At 38.7% G+C, this 17,366-nt stretch overlaps 1 protein-coding gene across 1 annotated transcript; it reads right to left on the reverse strand.

Moving 5' to 3' along the window:
- Positions 1 to 99: 99 nt before the first annotated feature.
- On the reverse strand, positions 100 to 17,245 carry LOC139948921 (methylmalonyl-CoA mutase, mitochondrial-like). Its single transcript, XM_071947289.1, has 19 exons — positions 17,129 to 17,245; positions 16,497 to 16,640; positions 15,185 to 15,316; positions 14,242 to 14,348; positions 14,007 to 14,085; positions 13,407 to 13,511; positions 12,531 to 12,665; positions 11,314 to 11,431; positions 10,301 to 10,512; positions 9,678 to 9,854; positions 9,224 to 9,307; positions 7,432 to 7,537; positions 6,750 to 6,886; positions 6,186 to 6,260; positions 5,353 to 5,505; positions 4,576 to 4,716; positions 3,582 to 3,709; positions 3,018 to 3,106; positions 100 to 2,488 (listed from the first exon to the last, which is right to left on the reverse strand). The coding sequence occupies exons 1-19, from the start codon at positions 17,180 to 17,182 to the stop codon at positions 2,406 to 2,408; spliced, it is 2,259 nt and encodes a 752-aa protein (XP_071803390.1). The 5' UTR covers positions 17,183 to 17,245; the 3' UTR covers positions 100 to 2,405.
- Between the last annotated feature and the right edge of the window lie 121 nt (positions 17,246 to 17,366).

Consider the following 17,366-nt stretch of genomic DNA (forward strand, 5'->3'; position numbering starts at 1 on the left):
CAACCATTTTAAAAAATACAAAGTTGTCACAACCACAGATCATAGAATGATCCATTACCACATGAAAAAAAAACCTCCAAACAACATAGTTTGTTTACTTATCTCACTTAATTTGTGTTTATTTACTTTATATGTTTATAGCAATACAATGTTTCAATCGCTGTTTATAGTCTGTTAGAAATGTCTAAACTGCTATACAGTATCGTTTCATCAACCATAATTCAATTGCAAAAGTATTCTCTCCAACAAACACCCAACATAATAATTTTTGTTGTTGAATTCTATTTTAAATAAATGTAGATGAATTTCACAAAGAGTTAGGGGACTAGTCCTAGGAGATATTAAAAACTTAAGGCTAGTCCTAAACTCTTTGTAAAATTCACCCCTGGTTTCAAACACAATTTTTTTTTTTTACAAATAACTTGATATGGCCAGACAAGAATATAGAAGCATTTGTTTATTTTGAAACACTTCAAAAGGATTCTTTCATGCCCAAGCAATATCAATTGTTTTTCAAACATTGCCAAACAGTAGAAAAACAAAATACAGACCCAATACCATACATTCCATACATAAATATGTTATCAAATTCTTTTACCAATAAAATAGATTTCTCTTGTATAAGTAAAAAAAAAAAAAGCAATCAAACAAATTGAAGATTGATGTTGGTGACTTGATGCCGTTACAGTTTATTAGTTCAGAAACTTTAATTTCCACATTCTCAAAACATACAGAGGTGTTTCGTAGCCCAGTTTTTTTCAATTTGTGTATCTCTCTGATGTATTATAAGTTATCACACAAGCGCGAGTGAAATACGGAAAAACTTTAGCGCTTCTGCCTCCCTTAAAAACGAGGCAGAAAACCTATTTATCTTCAAGCAAACTTGGCGCGTGACATAGAACACACCATACGCAGGTCGTGATATGGGCCGTGCATTATTATAAGTTATCACACAAGCGCGAGTGGAATACGAAAAAATATAGCGCTTCTGCGAATTTATCTTCCAGTCTCACTTGCAACGCGCAAAATTTAAAATTTCAGAGCGTTATTTCTCGCGCAAAAAGTTTTGAATGTAATTTTTGCACTGTCCGTATACGGAGCAGGACAAAATGACATTTCACAATACACACTGGGTAATAAAAACAGAGGAAGTAGGATATAAAACAGAGGTCGTAGCATATATGTTTTTAATCCCCTTAGTAGTACGAGCTTCTGATTGGTGGATTAGCGCGTACTGGAAGATAAAAGTTAATATCACACTCTTGTTGCTATGGATCAGCCAATCAGAAACAACGATTAGCGCGAAGTGAAAGATAATAAAGGTAGCTATCACACCAATTTATTGGTCAAATGATGCATACACACTCCAAAATAACTAACCACATTTTACAAATTTATTTTGCACATTTAAAAAGACAAAAAAGTGAGCATTTCAAGTAAACATTTATTTCATACTACTCTTCTCGAGATATAAACATATATACAGAGTATTGCATAGATAAGCAACATAATAAGCACAGAAGATGGAGGGAAAGAGTTAGTCCATGTAGACCAATATAAAGAGAGTACGAGGCTGTCAGATTAAAGACACTGGCGATATTGGTAATTGTCAAAGACCAGTCTTCTCACTTGCTGTATCTCAACCTATGCATAAAAGAACAAACCTGTGAAAATTTGAACTCAATTAGTCATCAAAGTTGCGAGATAATATTAAAAGTAAAAACAGTCTTGTCACACGAAGTTGTGTGCTTTCAGATGCTTGATTTCGAGACCTCAAAATCTAATTCTGAGATCTCGAAATCAAATCTGTGGAAAATTACTTCTTTTTATACTACCAACAGCTCCCCATTACTCGTTACCAAGCAAGGTTTCATGCCAATAAATATTTTAAGGTATTACCAATAGTGTCCACTGCCTTTAAGGACGAGTCCTACATAAGAAATGAAATGATATGAACATAAGACATATCTCCCATTAGTACTGCCACTTATGAAGCAGTGCTTCAGAAATAATCTGGATGAATTTAATGGCTGCAACTGGGGGCAAACCACTAGTCAATATTCCATGGTAAAATATGCATCCAAAGGTCAACTTTAGTCTCTTGTTCAAACTTGACCAGGGAAGCTATATGCTGCTAAACAAAGAAACAAACAAACCTCAAAACAAACAAATTAGAGACACTTATATTGTTGTCATAACAACAACATATCAAGGGTACGATATTGTATTGCTGTTATTTCTGTTAACAGTAAAACAATTTGTTTCATGTAAACTCTGTATTTTGTTACATTTTATTGTTTTTTACTCTTTATGTACAAACACTGTGGAATTCAACTTTTGGATTGCAAGAAGTGTTTTGAATAAACCAATAATAATAATAATATCAAACAAAATACATATCTCCCTTAGTTACTGCCACTTATCCTATGATTCAAAGATTCCGCAACGTCATCGATGACTTTAACAGCTGCAACTGGGATCCTCGTTCCTAATAAATAAATAAATAAACAAACAAGAAATTAACAAAATTGTTATTATGAAACAGTCTGTTTGTCCTAATGTCAAGGGCCCAATCTCATACAAATACTTAAAGACACTGAAAACTATTGGTAATTACTCAAAATAATTGTTAGCATGAAAACTTAGAGCTGTTGATAGAATACAACATTGTGAGAAACGGCTCCCTCCGAAGTAATGTAGTTTTTGAGAAAGAAGTAATTTCTCACTAATATAATTGAATTGATTTCAAGACCTCAGCTGAGGTATCAAAATCAAGCATCTGACAGCAACTTCAACCACCAATTGAGTTAAAATTTTCACAGGTTTGTTATTTTGTGCAAAGAAATGTTGAGATACACTAAGTGAAAAGACTTGTCTTTAACAATTACCAATAGTGAATTCTGCTCTGTAATTTTCTTATTTAAAACAAAAAGGAGCAGTAAACCAATGTTTTGGCTAGTAGCCTTATTTTGGTAAGCATCAATATTTGTTTGCTTAGCTACTGTTTATGAACTTACCAGGACCAAAGATGCTTTTCACTCCTTGGTCGAAGAGGAATTCATAATCCTGAGGAGGAATTACTCCACCGACAATCACACAGATATCGCTATAAAAAATAAAATAAAAAATCATTAGAATAAAGATCAGTCGAGCAGAATCATTAGGACAAATCGGTGTTTTTTGCCTGGCAAGGTATGTGTATATGGGGCTATGTTTTATCGACATATAAGATGCTGTGGTGCAATATACATCCAATCAAACCAGGAACACCAGGGAGAACCCCTTCTCTTTTCGTTAAAAGCACTGGGTTCATTTACGTGCACTACACAACACACAGGACCAACAGCTTTATGCCCTATCTGAAAGGGCAAAGCATCTTGGTTAATAAGTGTCTTGCTTTAAGGATACAAGTGTCATAACTGTGACTCGAACCCACACTCTGCTGATCAGAAACATCAGAGCTTGAGTCCATTGCTCATATCCACTCGGCCACGACACGCCACCTTGCTGTTAGATATAGGCAAGGCAGGTCTACAGGATGTTTTTTTTATGGATGAGTGAGTGATTGAGTGAGTACTTACCCTCTACCCATCTTAGTGAGTGCTTTAATCAGCTCTGGAACCAGCGTCTTATGACCCGCTGCTAAGGTACTCACTCCAACAACATGGACGTCAGAATCTATGGCCTGTTGGGCGACTTCTTCAGGAGTCTAAGATATCAATCAGAAAACAGAATATTGAAGGGATGAGGTTTATTGCTGACTAAAATAATCTGAAGCCAAAACCCAGATCTGAGGAGCTACATAGATATGATGGCAATTGTACCTTTTGATCACCCTTGAGTAAGAAGCTTTTAGGAACATCCCCAGTGTTAGAAAATTAGATACAAGACTTATATAAAAGTCTGAACTATCTCATCCCAACAGGCGATTTCAAGAAATTTTAATCCTATCTCTCCTAACTTAGGATGGGTTCAATGCCTCCTAACATCTTCAGATAGGGAATTTAACTCATCCTAAGTCCTACTTCTACGTTAGGAAGAGTTTGGTGAAATGGATGGCTGATGTTGCCCTTTGGTAGTGCAATAATTAGTGTAGGCAGTTTTCATATCAATGCAAATAAAATCTCTGAATGATGTAAAGGAAGGGTAAAAGATTAGTAAACACTCCATTAAGGCCCGGTCCCACCGCAGCGATAACGAGAACGATAAAGATAACTACGCAAAGAGAACGCATTCAATTGGTTGAAAGACCGTGTGCGTTTTCTGCGCGGAGCAATTCGACCAATAGAATGCGTTCTCTTTGCGTCGTGGTCGTTATCGTTTTAGTTACCGCTGCAGTGGGACCCTGCCTTAACACTGACAAAAACCAATCTATGGACCTACTTTTCATCATCATCATCCTTTGTCCTTGGTTGGAATAGTAGAAGAAGCTTTGATGAAATGGTGCCAGGTTGCTTTATCCCTCATGAGTTGTAGGGTCTCATTTGTGTCTTTTAATCATAGCAATGAACACTCTTCATAAGTGACGGTAGATTAAACAAACTTCTGCCATTAACAAGATTTTATCTTTATTACCTGGAAGAGAGGTCCAATGTCAACATCAAACCCAATGTCAGCAAAACTTGTAGCTACGACCTTTGCCCCTCGATCATGACCGTCCTGACCCATCTTAGCTACCAGGATACGAGGACGACGACCCTCCTTCTCCAAAAACTCCTATCATTAAAAATATCCAAGTGATAAGGGTGATTAAACTAAGAAGTTGTAAAAATTTGGTTGGACAAATCATTATAAAAACAAAAAAGCATCAATTGAGTCTCATCAACGTGTGTATTATAAAATCATCATGGCTGCTAAAAACTAAAATCTATTAAATTATTGCAGTACCCGCTGCTATCACATAGGATTCAACTTGCCTCTAGCCACTGGGGTAGCTCGATGGTCTAGTGGTAAGATACTGCTTTAGCAATACAACGACTGTGAGTTTGAACACCACCCAAGTGATTTGCCTGCGGATTATTTTCACAGAACTTGGGAAAGTACCAAGTATACAGTGCTTAATACACGTCGGTGTATGGGTAAAATTATGTTCTTTACATATCACCAAAGCAAAAATTACATCTTTTAATACATGGCAGTCGTAAATATTGCAGCATCTCTCAATAAAGTTAAGCAGTATCCAGCAACAGAGTCCAGCATTCTCTTGAAGACGATCAGAGCATACTGATCGAACATTGAGTCATTAACCACCGGTTCTTTTCAACACTGCTCCAACACAGTGTGTTATCGGAAACCTCTCTTTAAATAAACTTCCATAATGCAAAGTTTCAAATCCTACTCAGTAAAAGTTACCTCGATTCTAGCGATGCAAGCGTCTAGTTCCTTGTCTTCTCCATACTCTGATTTATAAGCTCCGCTCACCATTCTATCGACGGCAACGTGACGAGAGAAAACTTTCTCCATAGCGTCTGAAATCTCACCAACACTGCATCGCAAACGAGCTGCCTGTAAATTACAGTACATAGTTACAGTGAAAGTGTCTGTAAATATTCAGTGTCAAAGAAAAGTGATAAAAACCGGCATCAACATACGATCAGTGGTTTGAAGTCTGATCAGAATATTACAGCACAAAGGCCTTAGGACTTGTGGTCTTCCTACATACAAAAGCTCCTGCATCTGAATAACCCAATTTCATAGAGGTGCTTAAACAACAAAATTTTGCTTACCAGAATAAGGTTACAAAGCCAAACTACCATGTCATGTTTACAATTTGTGACTGGTATCCTGAAAATTTCTGCTTAGCATAAGCAATATTCTCTGCTTATAGTTCGATTAAGTTTGATTAAGTTAGCCCAAACTTTGTCTAGCCGGCAATAGTTGGACTATTTTAGTACACTATTTGGAGCAAGCCAACTGGGCATGGTTGTATCAATGGTTACCAATAGCTGTTTGTGTAGTATAGTCAGAGTGGACCAGTTATCAGAAAACGATAACATACTGGAGCCGTTGGTCGCTTTAACATGACAGGGCTAGAATCGTTTGCACTTCAACTTCTGTGCGCATGCCCTAAATACGGCACTAAACAACCACTCGTTTACCATTGGTTCTTTTGTGACCATGGCTTACAAGATTATTAGACAAACATGAAACTCAATATAGTATATAAGTTTTGATTCCCAACTTACATTGACACACATTTCCAGAAGGTTTCCTTCTCCAGTCCGGGCACATTCAGTCAAGTCATCCAACGCTTGCTGAGCCTGAAACAAGAATAATAGAGCTTATACTTACCAATCTGCAAAGATCTAACACTTCGTGGTTCAATAGATGTTAAACTTGCATCGGGCAGAGATTTTTTTATTTTAACCCTTACATCATTGTGTGTTAAAGGCAGTGGACACTATTGGTAATTACTCAAAATAATGATTAGCATAAAACCTCACTTTGTCACGAGTAATGGGGAGAGGTTGATAGTATAAACATTGTGAGAAACAGCTCCCTCTGAAGTGATGTAGTTTTCAAGAAAAAAGTTATTTTCCACGAATTTGTTTTCGAGACCTCAGATTTAGAACTCGAAGTCTAAAAATCAAGCATCTAAAAGCACACAACTTTGTGTGACAAGGGTGTTTTTTCTTTAATTATTATCTCGCAACTTTCATTATTTGTATAATATTTAATAGATTGCTTTATATACTTCATGTTATTAATTTGTGTTATGTGTTCTGCATAATTTATAGTTTTTAACTCACAGCGGTCTGGTTCCTTGTCTCTCTGATGTTCTTTAGCTTGTTAATCTGTTGTTCTCGCACCATAGTATTATCAATAGCAAGCACCTCGATGGGATCTTCTTCCTGTAGCTTATATTTATTGACTCCAACAATCACCTCTGAAGTCAAACAGAAAACAAGTCACATATTTAAATTTTCATACAATATGACAAAGGGCCTTGTCACACCACTGCAGGCAACTTGGAGGCAACCAGCTGCAGTCCATGCGACAGGATCACTTTGGTAGTACACAGGTTCAACAAGAAAACTATGTGAACATTCAAACGTGAATGGCTTGTCGTCTTTGAGATTGCCTTCTCGATGTTCAGCTGTCATCTTCAAATACGACGGCGTATGCATAGCAGACGAACGGTTGTTTCAAATAAGAAACAATTCTTCACCGTTCCCTTGAACCCGCGAGTGTCTCAAACCATGTTTCTTAACAGCGAAGGAAATCAGCCAAAGTTGGAAGCGATCAATTTTGTAACAGAACTCATGTTACCCCCGCACTGTGCAGCCATGGTACATGCGTTTTTGTATCACATCACGTGTTTGGTTCTCGACCAATGCAACTCGTGTGTAACATGGCCTCGTGTAACATGGCCCCAAAGTTACTATTTAAAATCTTGGGCAAAGTTATTTTTACTAAGATGAGGTACCATACCTTGACTTGAGTCAATGCGAGCTTGGCGTTTAGCCGCACATTCTTCAATCTTGAGTTTGGGGTAACCCTCGGCAACAGCTTTAGCCATCCCTCCCATCTCTTCAATCTGAAATAAAGAAAAGATAAGCCTTTTGATCAAGTTACTTCAAAACAAGGTAAATTCCAATTTCAGCAAAAACTCCCTGTATTTTCCAGCCACTACTCTCTTATTTGGTATAAGAGTAGTCGAGCAGTTCAGCCGTCGATTTCACAAAGAGTTAGGACTCGTATTATTTCGCGTTAGGACGAGTAACTCGTCCTAACTTAAGATTAATCTTAAGGTCTGCATGCTACAGTGCAGGGTTGGGACTCGTCTTAAGTCCTAAGATTAGTCTTAAGTTAGGAAGAGTTTTGTGAAACCGACAGCTCTGATGTTTCTTATCAGCAGAAGGTGGGTTTGAGTCCAGGTCTTGACACTTGTGTCTTGAGTAAGATGTTTCACTATAATTGGTTTGTCTTTCGGATGGGACGTAAAGCCAAAGGTCCATCAACTAAAGGAACACAAAACCCATACCCTGGAAGAGTAGGGGTTAACCCAAGTGTTTCTGGTTCAGAGCACCCTTGTTTACATCTTTCCTCATACTTTTGAGCTGCATTGATTAAGTTAACTTATGAAGCATCCTTGGTTTTATTACCAGAAATATACAATGATGAAATTAAGACGAACACTGATAAATTTTCACAGTGGTCAAGCGGTTCTAGACTATTTCACTTGCAATCACAAGGTTGTGGGTTCGAATCCTACCAAGCTTACCACTGATTTCACAAGTATTTGTTGTCTAGTAAAGCCCGGTTCATACTTCCAGTGAATGCTTCGTGCGATGCGAATTTCATTGCATCACAAAGAGAAATGGAGCGCGTACCGGTTTTTGCGTCACCAAAATTCATTCGCATTCGCAGGAAGTATGAACCGGGCTGTACTATGTGTGTGCAATTCTAAATGATAGACGTTAAAGGAACACGTTGCCTTGGATCGGTCGAATTGGTATTTGAAAGGCGTTTTGTGACCGTTTGTTATAAAATGCATGTGGTTAGAAAGATGATGTAAAAGTAGAATACAATGATCTACACAAATATGCCTCGAAATTGCGTGGTTTTCTTTTTACCTCGTCCAATAACACGGTCGGCCATTTATGGGAGTCAAAATTTTGACTCCCATAAATGGCCGACCGTGATAGTTCGCGACGTAAAAAGAAAACCGTGCAATTTTGAGTGATACTTGTGTGGATCATTATATTCTACTTTTAAACATCTTTCTAACCATATACATTTCATGACAAACTGTTTCAAACGCTTTTTATAGACCAACTCGTCCGATCCAAGGCAACGTGTTCCTTTAAGGCAGCCCAGGTCAAAATTCCAGTTGAACCTAGTTAAACTGGGTTTAACTGGAACTAGTTGAAACCAGTTGATAAACTAGTTAAACACAGTTAAAACCAGTTGGTTTAATATGGAAAATAGACAAACACCAACTGGTTTATAATTCAAACTCAGTTGAACACAGTTAAACCTAGTCCAAACCAGTTGGTTAATATGGAAAATGGACGAGTTTGGTCACTATCCAGTTGAACCAGTTGACCCCAGTTAACTAGGTTCAACTGGAATTTTGACCTGGGAGTGTTTGTATTAGAGAGATTGGCTGTTGCCAGCTTGGTGTTTATATCCCCTGGTGGGAGTTTGCCGATATCCATTGTTAGGAATTGATCATCTAAACAAATAAACAAATAATCGAACAAACAAATCAATCACTTACCTCATCTATTATTTTCTTTGCCTCTTCATACATATCATTCGTCAAGCTCTCCATTAAGAATGACCCACCCCATGGGTCTGCCACCTAAAAAGGGACGCAGAACGACAAATGCTGTTCAAGGCAGTGGACACTATTGGTAATTACTCAAAATAATTATTAGCACAAAACCTTAGTCGGTGACGAGTAATGGGGAGAGGTTTATGGTAGAAAACATTGTGAGAAACAGCTAGCTCTGAAGTGCCATAGTTTTCGAAAAAGAAGTAATTTTCCACGAATTTGATTTTGAGACCTCAGATTTAACAGCTGAATACCAGTAACAAGCAATATGCAAAAAAGGAAGAAATTTCATGCTAAGCAAATTGTTGTGCTACGCAGCTCTATGCAGCTGGGCCCTGGTGGTTGACAACTCAATGTTTGGATCATCTTCCGGAGAACGGGATGCTTGTTGACTTACCTTTGGTATACCACTTTCTTCTTGGAGAATGATCTGTGTGTTTCTTGCAATCCTTGCACTCTTGATGGTTGGTAACCCTAAAGCTTCATCAAAGGAATTAGTATGAAGCGACTGGGTACCACCGAAGACTGCAGCCATTGCTTCTATGGTTGTTCGAATCACATTGTTATAGGGATCCTATTAAAAATAAAGAAAAATGCAATTGATATCGAATAAAGTTTCAAATTTAGAACACAATCAAGAACGAGAGATGTTAAACTTGCATCGGGGATAAAGAATATGATTTTTTTTTTTTACTACCCATACACCGATGTGTGTTAGCACTGTATACTCAGTACTTTCCTATTATTATTGGGGAGGCTATTATTGGGGAGTACGCACGCGCAGAAGCCAAAATTTGCCGCTAACTCGTGAAATGCGCTTGCTGTAAGCACAGAATTCCCTGCTTCCGTAAGCCATGAAATTAGGCCCAGATGTCTTACCACTAGCAGGTCGTGGGTTATAATACCTACTGATTTATTTGCTTTTGGATCTTTTTTTTACAGAGCTCTGGAGGGTACTGAGTATATTCTTTATCCCGATGCAAACAATTTAAAATTAAAATAATAATTTAGATAACTAACTTGTTCTGTAAGAGACCACCCCGATGTCTGCGAATGACACCTGAGTATCTGTGATTTAGGATTCTTAGGTTTGAAGTTGTCTTTAATCATATGAGCCCAAAGACGTCTTGCTGCTCGCATCTTGGCAATCTCCATGTAGAAGTTCATCCCAATAGCCCAGAAAAACGACAGACGAGGAGCAAAGGCATCTATGTCCATACCAGCTGATAAGCCTACACAGCGGAACAAAAACATTAGTTATTGTATATGGGATTTGAGGCATTGCATGGTAAGGTATCAATTTGTATTTGGTTTGCGGTAACACTATGTGCAGGGGTCAAAATTAGGTGTATTTTGATGGTAGTCTGCAGGGCTAGGAACCAATAATTTTTAGTAGCCCTGATGAGATTTTGGTAGCCCGAAAGACACATTATGTCTCGCGTCACAGCTCTAACTTTACCATACACCATAACACAGCTCTTTGTTCCTTGTAATGATGATTTTTGCATTATTTTCCCACTAGCCCGTTGGGTTATCAAACTGGAAAAATCAGTAGCCCGGCTGTAAATCTGGTAGTCCTTGACTAGCAAGCTAGTCCGGGCAATTTCGACCCCTGATGTGTGATATCTACTTGCTGGTAGATTATTATCTTCAAAGAATGTGGGCAGAAGGTATAGAAAATTGGCTAGGACTACTACTTTAGCTTATAGGATCGTTATTATTTGCACTACCGCCATAGAGTTATACATAAGAACTAGAGGGCGCACTGGTGATGCTGCTTGCACAAACGCGACGGGACCGCAAGAACAGATTAACCATGCGGTTGTTTTGACAAATTGCACATGCTTTGGGTATGCGATCAGGGCTTCAGATGACGGGACAGAGCCTGAAGCCAAATCCAAAGCTGAAGCCGTGGTTTCAAACAGGGCCACAGAAATGGCTTAGCCCTATTTTGCTTATAAGAATCTGCTTTGTAAATTACTTTTACACACACACCGGGAAATAAACGGCCAAGACTGAATTGAAATAACTACCTGTTCTGCAATACTGAAGTCCATTTGCTAAAGTGAAGGCCAACTCCAAGACATTATCAGCTCCTGCTTCTTGAAGATGGTATCCAGAGATTGAGATCGAGTTGAATTTGGGCATGTACTGGAAGAAACAAAACATATCATTATTCACAATAACTCCCACTACAGTAAAAATGAACGGTTTTGTTTCTCTAAAGACGATTCAAATGTTGCGCAGAAGATTGAGAAAATATAATGGCTTTAAAAAAACTTTCTGCAGTAAGATTGATAATAACGATACAGGTTTTTTTGTAGCGCTTTATCATACCCCTAGGTGCGTATTGAATCGCTTACTGAGCATTTTCAATGGATATGTGCTCCCTATAAATGTACATTATTGTTAATATGTGTTTTTTAGCAGGATAAACAGAGCTATGTTTTGAATTATGAGACCCATTTATATAGCACCTTCTGATGGAATACAAGGTGCTACGGCATATTCAGCAGCCACTTACAGAAACACCAAGATAAACCCTTTCTTTTAGTGATAAGTGGTAGTGATGGTGATGAGATCATCCTTCTGACATTTCAAGGCTCTCCATGGACTAGCCCTACCTACATACAGAACATGATTCGGCCCTGTAGTGTCAGGCCGGGTCTGAGGTCATCGAGCAGCATGCTCTATTGCTCCTCTGACCCGTTTATCCAGCTATGGGGACAGGGCATTCAGTAACATTTCACCACGCCTCTGGAACTCTCTGCCTCAACATCTCACACATGACATCTCATGATTCCAACATTCTCTCAAAACCCATCTCTTCAGATAAGCCTATAAAGATATAGTTAATTTTTTTTTTTTTTTTGACCAGCGCCTTTGAATGTCACACAGATAAATTGCGCTTTACAAATGCTGTGTTGTTACTATTATTATTATAAGTGCACTGGGTTCTTTTACTTGCATTACACATCACACTGGACTTACAGCTTTATGTCCCATCTAAAGGACACAGCAATAATGGTTAAGTGTCTTGCTTAAGAACACAAGTGCCACGACAGGGACTCAAACCCACATTCTGCTGATCAGAAACACCAGAGCTTAAGTCTGGTACACTTGACCACACGCCACATGTAGTACTGATACAAATAGAATCTCTATAATGTCTTTGTGTCATCATTATTATGATCACAATATTTAATATCTTGTTTAGATATTTGTTCAGAAAAATTCTTGGATGACTTACCTTGGATGTATAAGTAAAGATGTCTCCAATGATGTGCATTGATGGGTCGGGCGGATAGATGTAGGTATTACGAACCATAAACTCCTTCAATATATCATTCTGTATTGTGCCTGTCAACAGTTCTTGCTTTACTCCCTAAGGAAAAAAAATGAAAATAATAGTGACGTCTCATATTCTTTTTTTTTCTGGCGTATGTCAAGAACAAAACTTTTTAGAGTTCTGTGAAGCAGCCACTCTCTAGTGGCCTCACCCACTTCCATCAGCACAGTGATGCCGTTTGGTGGTTTAAACCGGGGGCAGGTGTTTCTTTGCTGGACTTTCGACCAAGCCTCATCTGAACTTGTTGGCCTTGAAATGTCCGACACCACTTCGCAGATGGTTTAGCTTTGGCAAAGCGAGCCTGGGTAAGTAACAGTTTGGACTAGTATCCGATGGATTCTGGATGAAGTGGTGAGTACGATGATTTGTGCCTCTATTGTATCTCATCTTAATGTCTTAAAGACAGTGGACACTATTGGTAATTGTCAAAGACAAGTCTTCTCACTTGGTGTATCTCAACATATGCATAAAATAACAAACCTGTGAAAATTTGAGCTCAATCGGTCGTCGAAGTTACGAGATAATAATGAAAGAAAAAACACCCTGGTCCCACGAAGTTGGTCCCGCGAAAATTACTTCTTTCGCGAAAACTACGTCACTTCAGAGGGAGCCGTTTCTCACAATGTTTTATACTATCAACCTCTCCCCATTACTCCTAATCAAGTAAGGTTTTATGATAATAATTATTTTGAGCAATTACCAATAGTGTCCACTGCCTTTAAAACCAAAATTGAAAATGTCATCCTATTTTTAAGAGGAATCCTTTTTGTTGTTTACCTGTTCTTCAGCAGCGGTGATGAACATTGCCATAACTGGTAGAACAGCTCCATTCATCGTCATGGAAACGGACATCTTATCCAATGGGATTCCATCGAACAACATCTAAAAAGGTTTCAATATAAAGGTACAATGAGATTCACAAACCCAGATTATTCATCATGCAGAGGCCATCTTTGTTTGAGTCCCTGAATGACAGTATAAGCAAATCCCTAATAATCAACATGTAGAACAGGGACCAGTCTATTTCACGAACAGCATGTATGGGAAGTAAATATTGAATATGTAGTTTTAACACATGATGTAAATTATAAGGGATTTGAGGCATTGTATAGTGAGGTATCAAAGCATTATTTGGTTTGCGGTAACACCATGTGTATATCTACTTGCTGGCTAGATTATGTTCTTTTGAGAATTTGTCTTACTATATATTCCACTAGCATGGAGTAGATTTTTTCCAGAATTCGGGGGACTTCTCAGTCCTGAATAGAACCGTCCTGCTGATTAACTTTTACCTTGTCAACGGATAGAAAATCGACCTGGACTACTACTTTTGCTTAGTGGATCAAGTGGACTTCTGATATAGATTGACCAGCTTACCTTCATATCTTCAACTGTATCTATGGCAACGCCAGCCATACCAACATCACCGTGGACACGAGGATTATCAGAATCATATCTTGGTGTAAAATGACAAAAAGTAATAATAATAATAATAATATTGAAGTCTTATATAGCACACCTATCTACGCTGAGTATATACATTTATACAGAAAGAGAGGTAATTGAAAGTTGTGAATTCTGAGACCCAATTAATAGCATGGTGAAAGCATACCCTCTATGAGTAGGTAGGTCAAACGCAACACTCAATCCCTGCTGTCCAGCCTTGATGTTTTCTCGATAAAACCTGTTACTCTCTTCCACAGTACTGAAACCTGCATACTATATTAGGAGACAAAAAGAAATAATACTAGCGATCAAGTTGAAAACTCTTGTCTTCCAATCAAGCATATATATTATATGGCCCCATAGTCCAACGATCATTGCTCATGGCATCGTACAGTAAGCTCTTGAAAACAGGTGAGATTTGAGCGACATCTTAAAACTGGTGTTGTAGGTGATTGCCTGATTTTTTAAGGAATACTTCAATATCCTGAGGGCCACAACAGAAAACGCGTATTCATCCCAACTGTCCTTGCTTCTAGGAATGAATAATGCAGACTTGTCCGAACAGGAGCGCAAGTTTTTATGAGATGTTTTATGGAAGGTCAGTTGGTTGGTCAAGTATGCTAGACCACAGTAATTCACACATCTGTACTTGTGTACACAGGCAGCATCATCTTGTATTGAAGTTGTGTCTCAATGGTTAACAAGGGTTCCAGACCTCGAAATAACCCTCAGCACCCACAGCAATTACCGTGGTGCCCTGTTCCTTTGCTATGGTGCCATTTGCAAAGGTCCAATACAAATTTACCTTTTTTCCTCATACAAGTGCCCCTAACCAGAGCAAAAAATACTGTGCCCCTGGTCTGTGAAAAAGGGTTCCAGACCTCGAAATAACCCTAAGCACCACAGCAATTACAGTGGTGCCCTGTTCTTTTGCTGTGGTGCCCTTTGCAAAGGTCCAATACAAATTTACCTTTTTTCCTCATACAAGTGCCCCAAACCAGAGCAAAAAATACTGTGCCCCCTTGAAGAACGAATTTCAAGGCCTGGGTTTCAACGTAAATTGAGAAAGTTAATCAGAATTTTAGGATTGAGTCTGTTAGTTAACCCACCTGTCTAATAGTCCATGGTCTTTGTGTGTACATTGTAGGGTAGGGACCTCTCGTGAAAGGGAATTTACCCGGAAGTTCCTCCTCATGTTTTGCTGTGTCTTGCCTTGTGTACAGAGGTTTAATGTTGATTCCCTAAATAAACCACATACAATCAATTTATCAAGTAATAAACATACAATCAAATTAATAAGTTTAAAAATATCTTTGATACTGAACTTATAATTGCTACACACAGAAAATAAGTCAATTGGGAGGTTTCGCATGTAAACGGATACGGTTAGTGCGATGGATATGTCATCATTATGACGTGATACGCTACTTGCTCCCCGCTATACGTGCAGACGACAGTTATATGCTTAATACACGTAAGTAGGTTACGGATAGCTAAAATGTATGTGTATCTGTTGGCGTGCGAAACCTCCCTTTTGTCTCTTTGTTTACTGATAGGAGGGTGATGTGAGTGAGACTGGTGGTCAGGTTGGCTTAGTGGTACACCTTTCCTAGCCTTCCACCTCTAGGACCCCAGTTCAAACCCCATCAAGGGCACTATGTGAATTAGGTTTTCAATCCCTACCTAACAGCATGGATTCTCCCTGGAACAATTATCTTGGGTTTTCCTCCCATATCTAAACCTGAAACTTCCTTCCATGCTTCTCATGACATGACCCTTAGAAGCTGAACTGACTGCTCCCAAGAATTACCATACTGCGGGTGCCAAGCTGCTGCCACAGGAACAAGTTATTACAAACAAGTGTAGAAAGTGGTGGTGTTGAGGTTGGTATAATTGGCTGAATCCAATTTAGCAGAGGGACAATGGCTTCAGCTCGCTCCTATAGATTACCGGGGATTATACTGATGCGACTGAAGCAGGAAGAGAGTTCCACAGGCAGATGACATTCGGTAAGAAGCTCTGTTTGATATAGGTCTGGAATTTTAGTGGGTAGAACCCTAGGAAACAAACGTCTCAGTTTGAGCCAAAAAACGACGGCACCTTTGAACGCTGGCTCAATTTTGAATGAGGCAGTTTGACTCTATTTGAATTTTGAGTCAATGTTTTGAGCCATTTGTGAACAGAGGAGCCGGCATTTTTTTGGCTCAAACTGACTGAGCCGTTGTTGTTACCAGTGAATGTACTTTAAAAAAATGACGGCACATTTATACCCTGGCTCAATTTTGACCGAGGCAGTTTTGATTCAACTTGAATTTTGAGTCAATGTTTTGGGCCATTTGTTAACAGAGGAGCCAGCACTTTTTGGCTCAAACTTAGCAGTTGTTCTTACCAGTGAATGTACTTCTTCAATACATTACTTACCTCTGGTGTCCGCCATGTGAGTTTCTCTTCAGGGTCTGCCCCCTTCAGCTGTTTCTTGGCAAGCTCCGCCCATTCTTCATGTAAAGGTTCACGACTGGCGTACCTCAGTGGAACATGATTGCATGAGGCAGATGGGAGTATTGTCTGAAAGCAAATAACAAATCTGGGGTTGTTTCTTCAAAATTTCTCATGTCAAAGACACTGGACACTATAACTGGTAATTGTCAAAGACCAGTCTTCTCACTTGATGGATCTCAACATATGCATAAGTTGCAAGATAATAATAAAAGAAAAAACACTCTTGAGTCTTGTCACGTAAAGTTGTGTGCTTTCAAATGCTTGACTGTTTGACTGTGAGATTAAAACTTATACGTACAGCTAAAACAAATAGTGCGCATTTCAAGCAAATACAGTTTCATACCAATCTCATCATGAAATAGACAAATTAAATCATCAAACTAAATAATAATTAAATTGAATGATGGAATGATGTGATGTTTGTCGTGCACACTGACTGCCTGCACACACACACACACCGCAAACTCCATTATTACAATTACATGTATGGACTACCACTCAGTTCAAGGACTGTATTATTTACAACTAACCGAAGAAATATCGCTACAGTTTACCTTAGACAACAACCTCAAATGTTTGGCCTGTACCGCTCCACGTAAACGCAGCATTTTGCGGTGATTTCTCTCCTCAGAAACTGCAGCAAAATTGCACGTAGTACATGTAGTACTTTGCACGACGTAAACAACTACAGTGTGGCTCCGTTTCATTCTGTTGCAAACAACGCTATAATTACCTTAAGGGAAGGTGTGGAACCAAACAAAAAAAATTATTCAATGTGATAGCGCCCTCTAC

This window comes from Asterias amurensis, chromosome 16 (assembly GCF_032118995.1).
Source record: "Asterias amurensis chromosome 16, ASM3211899v1".
In the NCBI taxonomy this organism is placed as follows: domain Eukaryota; kingdom Metazoa; phylum Echinodermata; class Asteroidea; order Forcipulatida; family Asteriidae; genus Asterias; species Asterias amurensis.